The sequence below is a fragment of the Punica granatum genome, chromosome 7, assembly GCF_007655135.1.
Source record: "Punica granatum isolate Tunisia-2019 chromosome 7, ASM765513v2, whole genome shotgun sequence".
Taxonomy (NCBI): Eukaryota; Viridiplantae; Streptophyta; class Magnoliopsida; order Myrtales; family Lythraceae; genus Punica; species Punica granatum.
The window spans coordinates 23,892,341-23,898,340 of NC_045133.1; the positions used below are offsets into that span (position 1 = coordinate 23,892,341).

Consider the following 6,000-nt stretch of genomic DNA (forward strand, 5'->3'; position numbering starts at 1 on the left):
CAGTGGAAAACCGGTCTCCGGAGGAACAGAGGAGTTGTCGACTCCCGCACAACTCACAGCTGCTGACTCCATCGGCTCAAGGAATCATTCCCTAACTCTCCAAGAATCTTCCATCATTCCCTTCCTCCTCTTCCTCTTCCTCTTGGATTGATCCCGAAAGCTTCAACCCAATTTGATTTTCCTTCTAATATCCTCTTGCCCATCAAGAAATTTCAGAGCTTTCGATTTGACCCAGAAAGATCGATTCTTGATTCCGGGCAGTCAATCATGGATTCGAGCTCGCACGCGATTCCCTTCGGGGAGTTCCCGGAGGACGTCCAGCTCTGCATCCTCTCCTTCCTCTCGCTCCCGGAGATCGCCGCCTTCGCCTGCACCTCGAAGCGCTCCCTCTCCCTCTGCAGCGGCGGCAGCCGGCTATGGCACGCCCTCTGCGACCGCCGCTGGGGCTCCAAGACCCTCATCTCCCGATGGGGCGAGGGCAAGATCTCCTTCAGGCTCCTCTACCGGACCCTCAATGAGTGGGACAGCCTTATCGGGTTCTGGCGCCGCAGCGGCCACCCCAGGCCGTCCTCCACCGCCGCCTCCCCGCCACAGCTCGTGTTCTTCGAGTGGGGACCCAAGTTCCTCGCCGGCTCGAGGGTCTCCCCCTCCCAGAATGGCACCTACGGCGTCGTCAAGTCGCCGTTCCTGTGGTTGTCCCTCTCCCCGAGCGGCGAGGCTGTGAACTTCCTCGACCCAAATGAGAAAAGTAGCGGCTTTCCATCTGAGGAAGCAGTCCGAGAGGGGGATTTTATTCCCGTGAATGTTAGTTTCATGGGGGCCTCGCATTTGGTGGTGGAAGAGAATGTGCAAGGGTTCGGGAGCAGTAGGTTCGGGTTCCGGAGGAGTTCGAGCTCGGTAAATTTGACCAACGATGAAGAGGAGGTCAATGGAGTAGATACTAATGGGCTGCCGGGGAGCTTGCCTGATCAGTACATGTCGGAGATGTACCAGTACTTCGCCAACCGGACGAGCCCGGGAGGAAACGGGTCTTCAAGGAGGCAGAGGAGGAGGGAGAAGGAGAGGCAGGGGAGGAGGAAATGGGAGCCCGAGCACTTCATTAAGATCGTGAATTGCTCGCCCACAACTTCTCGGCCATTGCAGGGGCTGTGGAAGGTACTCTTCACTAAGTTACGTGCTTTCTATATTGGTTAGGAATACTTTAAAGTTCGATTTTTGCTTGAGAGAGATTGGGACGACGAATATGGATTCACTGGTTTCTCGCTTCAGTCGTGGCAATTTAATGAATTAAGCATTATTAGTTTTTGGAGCATTTCCCCTAATGAAAGATGAATTGTTTGTGCATCCACGATGTCTTCAGTGAGGTGCTGATTGTTGAAATGCGATAGTAATTGGTTTCATTGAGTTGGACGATGAGATTGGTTGTTCAAGGTTTTGAGATATTCAAGTCGGGGAGGTTTTGAGAAACCGCTTCTGCCGATTCCGTGGAGGGTTCAACGCACTGCACTTCTTGAAAATTGTGGTGCTAGACCTGTTCGTGAGATTCTATTCATAATGAGAAATTCAGGCAGTGGGGACTGCAAAACTCATCTCATTAGCTGGCTTTCTAAATCTATCGCGTGCTGTGTATATTTGGTGAAATTCATTACTCAGTAATGGCGCTGCTGCTGCCACACACTTTGAAAAAAAATAAAAGGGTCTTTTTGAGATCATATTTGAGACTATATAGGATAGAAAAACGAACTTGTTTGTCTTCTTAACTTTCTGTCGTATCATTAATTATCTTCTTTCTCAGGGAATCGCACAGGACTCAAAGTTGGACTTCTACCTTGTGACATACGATGATATAGGAGGCATTGCCTGCAGGAGGGTTGGAGATTCTTCGGCGGAACGGTTCTCAGGCTGCCCTCTTGTCTTCTGGACATCAAACTCAAACTATATAAAGCCCCCCTTTCCTCCCAAGGAGTTGTTCTTTTACGATAATCGTGTGCACCCTCGAGCTGGAGATCCCGGCTGCTATTTAGCAGAAAATGAGGCTGAAACAGTCTCCCACATACTCCATATCAACTCGAGTTTTGATCTATTGATTCCTGATATGGCCGACAACGCTCCTGTTAATCCCAGGCATGTGGAGGGGAGGATATGGCAGTACGAGAACGGGACTTTTGGTTTCGGGTTTCTGAGGGACAATTTCATTGTAGACCTGAAGCATATTGCTCAAGATGGTCAGCTCCTCGATGTAGAGGAGCCAGATAAAGATTGAGATTACATTTGCCAATTCAATTGATTGCTGTACATATTAGGTTTGTAAGTTGTAACCTTGTAGATCCAAACTTGTCCAGGCTGTGCCCCGAGCATTGTCTGAAATATCCCTTGCTGGAGTTTTTATGTGAAATCTAACTGGCGTGTTCTCCAAGATATCTCAATGAGAACAATGTTTCGTAAAGTATCTTCCCTGTGATTTTTATTTTTTTTATTTTTTTCATTTTCTTCTGACTAACCAAAAAGAAAGTTCTGCCATTGAAAGTTAGGAAAGAATTGCTAATGGAGTGTGCTGAGAGAATTGAAAGGAAGTTTCTGAACAGATAAACTGCAACTTCCTGTAATCCTTCTGGAATCAAATCTAAAAGAAGAGAAGCTATTCGGTGATATTACTTCGTCACGTAGCATGAGGAAATACCAATCAAATTGCATGAAACTAGGATTTGATACTAATTAATGGGATAATTGTCATAATTATTATTCATTAAAGAATTCTTATTGATTTTTCTTCACTACGTCATTTGAGGTTGGATTATCTAAAAAAATTTTCCAAACGAATAACGAGATACGTAATAACAGTCGAACAATTCAGACTGCCTCGAATACAACTTTCAGCTGCTGACCCGACTCGGCTCGAATCTAGGTCTTGTTTAGACTAACCGACCGGATTCGTGGTTTTCTGAGGTTGACCATCTCCGCGGTTTGATTGGTTGATCAATAGTGAATTCAGGAGGCAGGCGCATGGCGAATTGATTACTGTTGGGTTGCTTGAAGCGCGTAAGCTTATTCTTTTTAATTATCCCTCGCAGGACTTGGCTTCTATATGTATATAGTCAACAATCCTCCATATGAACTTACGGTATGTTTGATTTATCGGAATAAAATTGATACATAATAGAATGAACAACTATTAAAATTGAGAGGGAATAGAATTTTATTTGTTTGGTTGAAAGGGATAACAAAATTGAAAATTAAAATTTTATATTTTGTTGACCGAAATGCACGAGTAATACAATATGTTGCAAAATCAAAAGAAGTATATACCCTTATTTTAATATTGAAATAAAAATAGAGATAAAGGAAATTAATTTTTTAAAAATAAGCCACTGATCATCGTCTTCGCAAAGTCAAACCCCAATTGTTCCATGGTTTCGAAGGCAAGAGGGCTCGCGAGCCCCACGGATGGATCGGCCCTTGCAACGTGAACCTTAGACCAAGGGTCGGATCCCTCAATTTGGGTAGAGAGAGAGAGAAGTTTTTCTCAAGCTCGGTGCTTTCCGAGCCTTGGGCTCGCCTAACCTATGCTCGCGACCCCTGAGCTAAGGTCACCCGAGGCCGACGACCCCATCGGGAGATGACAGAGTTGGCTGCCGCCTCTGCGAAGAGCGATCTCCAGCGACTTCAAATCGGAAACTAGGGTTTTGGAAGGTTATTTTCGATTTTCAGAAATTTCGTTGTCTTTGTACCCGCCGCAACCTGCCCACCTCGGCCATGTCATTGTTACGTCTTCGCCTTGCTGATCGAAGGGGTGTTCGGGTAGTGAGGGAGTGCAGTTGCAGAAGATGGAAGAGCCACAGAAAGAATCGATCAAATTGGAGGAGAGAGATTGGGAGATGAGGAAGACGATGAACAGTACGGATTGCGCACTTCGAAAATTCGAATAATGGAGGAGGGCATTTATGAGATTTCGCCTCTATTCTTTATGAGGATTCTATCAAGAATGGCCATTCAACGTGTCCATGTGATGAATGCATATTCAACATCCATGCCTGATGAGCAGCCCGACCCGGATTCCAATTCCGGATAAGTGGTTTTCCAAACTAGGGAATCAGTATTCCATATGGAATTCATAGGGAAGAAAACCCGAATTCTTGCGAACCAAACATACCCTTAGTTTAGTCTCAGTTTACCCCTGAAATTTAAACATTTTCTGTTTTAGCTCTCCAAGAGTTGGGATTGAGCTACTTTCGAGCCATCAAGTCAGCGATTGGCAAGAACATGCGGACCCCTCCCTGAAGTCGCACAGACACTAAGATGACTATGTTTGATTTGAGAAACTAACCGTGTAAGGTTTTGGGATGATTGCAATAGTTTTATGAACATCGGAAGTAAAATTTAGAGAATTGAAAATAAAGGGCACACTTTAACATCACTACCTAAAATATATGGCCAAACTTGAAATTAAAACCATAAACTAATCGTCTGATTCCATAAATTAAAACCATAAACTAATATCCTGTTTGTACTCAAGAAAGCATGTATGAAGGTGCATTCCAAATTAGGAGAGTTCATGTAATTAAACTGACTTCTTTTGATTCCTACATTAATGTAGACAAAATATAAACATAATATAAAAATGCTAAATCTAAACCACTATTATTCATTAATTTATAATAACATAAATTATTATAAAGACATCATAGCAATTACAAAGTAATTCTAAAAATTATATATACAAAAAAAAATTAATGGGATGACGCCTAGTGCTCAGACTTGGGGACTTAGTTATTACTCGGCTAAAACCCGCGCAATGCGGCAAGGTCTAAAAATGTATTTATTTATTTATTTATTTATTATTCACATTATATCAATTTATGTAATAATCTAGGTAGTATATAGATAAAAATAAATGATACAAATAATTATCTATGAATAAAGTTTTTTGATCTACTTTCAACTTGTTCATATTTGATGGTAGTTATTGAATTATATAGGATCATTCACAATTATATTTAGAATTAGTCTAACATCGTCCTTCCTCCACAGTGCCGATCACATGAAAATATACCAATTTTTAATTTTGTACCGTGTTTATTACGATATCAATTTCGCTTTTAGTTATAGTGATTTGCCAACGTGACGCTTAATATTTCCACGTGATTCACCAAAAATAACCTAAGTGGGCTTCAATAGAATTTTTTTAAAATAGGTTATTGATAACCCTACAAAAATAGTGGTGGTGGTGACCTTTGGGCCTTTGGCGCCGACCGCCCAAATAAAAAAGAAATTGTGAAAGGAAAAGGAAAAGGAGGTAAAAAGTTTCTTCTTATATAAATTTCTAAATTAATATTCAACGTCTCTTATCCTTAAGTAAGGTCTCAAGTTTTAATCATGTGAATAAAGAAAGTTTACAATTGGTAGAGCTTTATCGTTTAGTGGGTTAGCCAAACTTAAACATGAAATAGTAGAGCTCTATTGCCTCATACTTTCGGATAACAAAGGTACACACAAAGGAAATTCCAAACTTAATCATTCTAATTAAGTTAAAAAGGACTTGAGAGTTTCAAGTTGCAATATCGATCTAAAATTTGGAAAAGAAAATATTATATATAAGCAAATTTGTATATCTAACATTCTTTTATATTTTCTTTTTAAAAAAATTTCTAGCTAAAAGTTGGAGAAAGAAAAATGTCAGTCCAACCACGATAATTGTTCATTTAGGCGAGGGGTTAATTGAGTTATCCGCTATATTGTCCAAGTCAAAATTTCAAACACTGAGCAAAAGATGAATTTTTTTTAAAGGAGGAATGAAGTGTTTCTCGGAATAATTGGTTCAACCATAATGGTCATTTAAACTAAGAGGTAAACAAAATTATCGGATATCTTGTCAACCAAATCTAAAGAACACCGAAAAAAAGTCGAAAAAAACTAAAAAATTAAATTAATTTTTATAAAAAGAAAATATTTTAAAAAAAGGAGGATGGGGTGTGGGTGGAAAAAAATCCACCCACTCTCCCC

The 6,000-nt window shown here is 41.0% G+C and overlaps 1 protein-coding gene across 1 annotated transcript; it reads left to right on the forward strand.

Annotated features, from left to right (window-relative positions):
• Positions 1-7: 7 nt before the first annotated feature.
• Positions 8-2,446, forward strand: LOC116215484 (F-box protein At3g12350). Its single transcript, XM_031551208.1, has 2 exons — positions 8-1,155; positions 1,796-2,446. The coding sequence occupies exons 1-2, from the start codon at positions 268-270 to the stop codon at positions 2,261-2,263; spliced, it is 1,356 nt and encodes a 451-aa protein (XP_031407068.1). The 5' UTR covers positions 8-267; the 3' UTR covers positions 2,264-2,446.
• Positions 2,447-6,000: the final 3,554 nt, after the last annotated feature.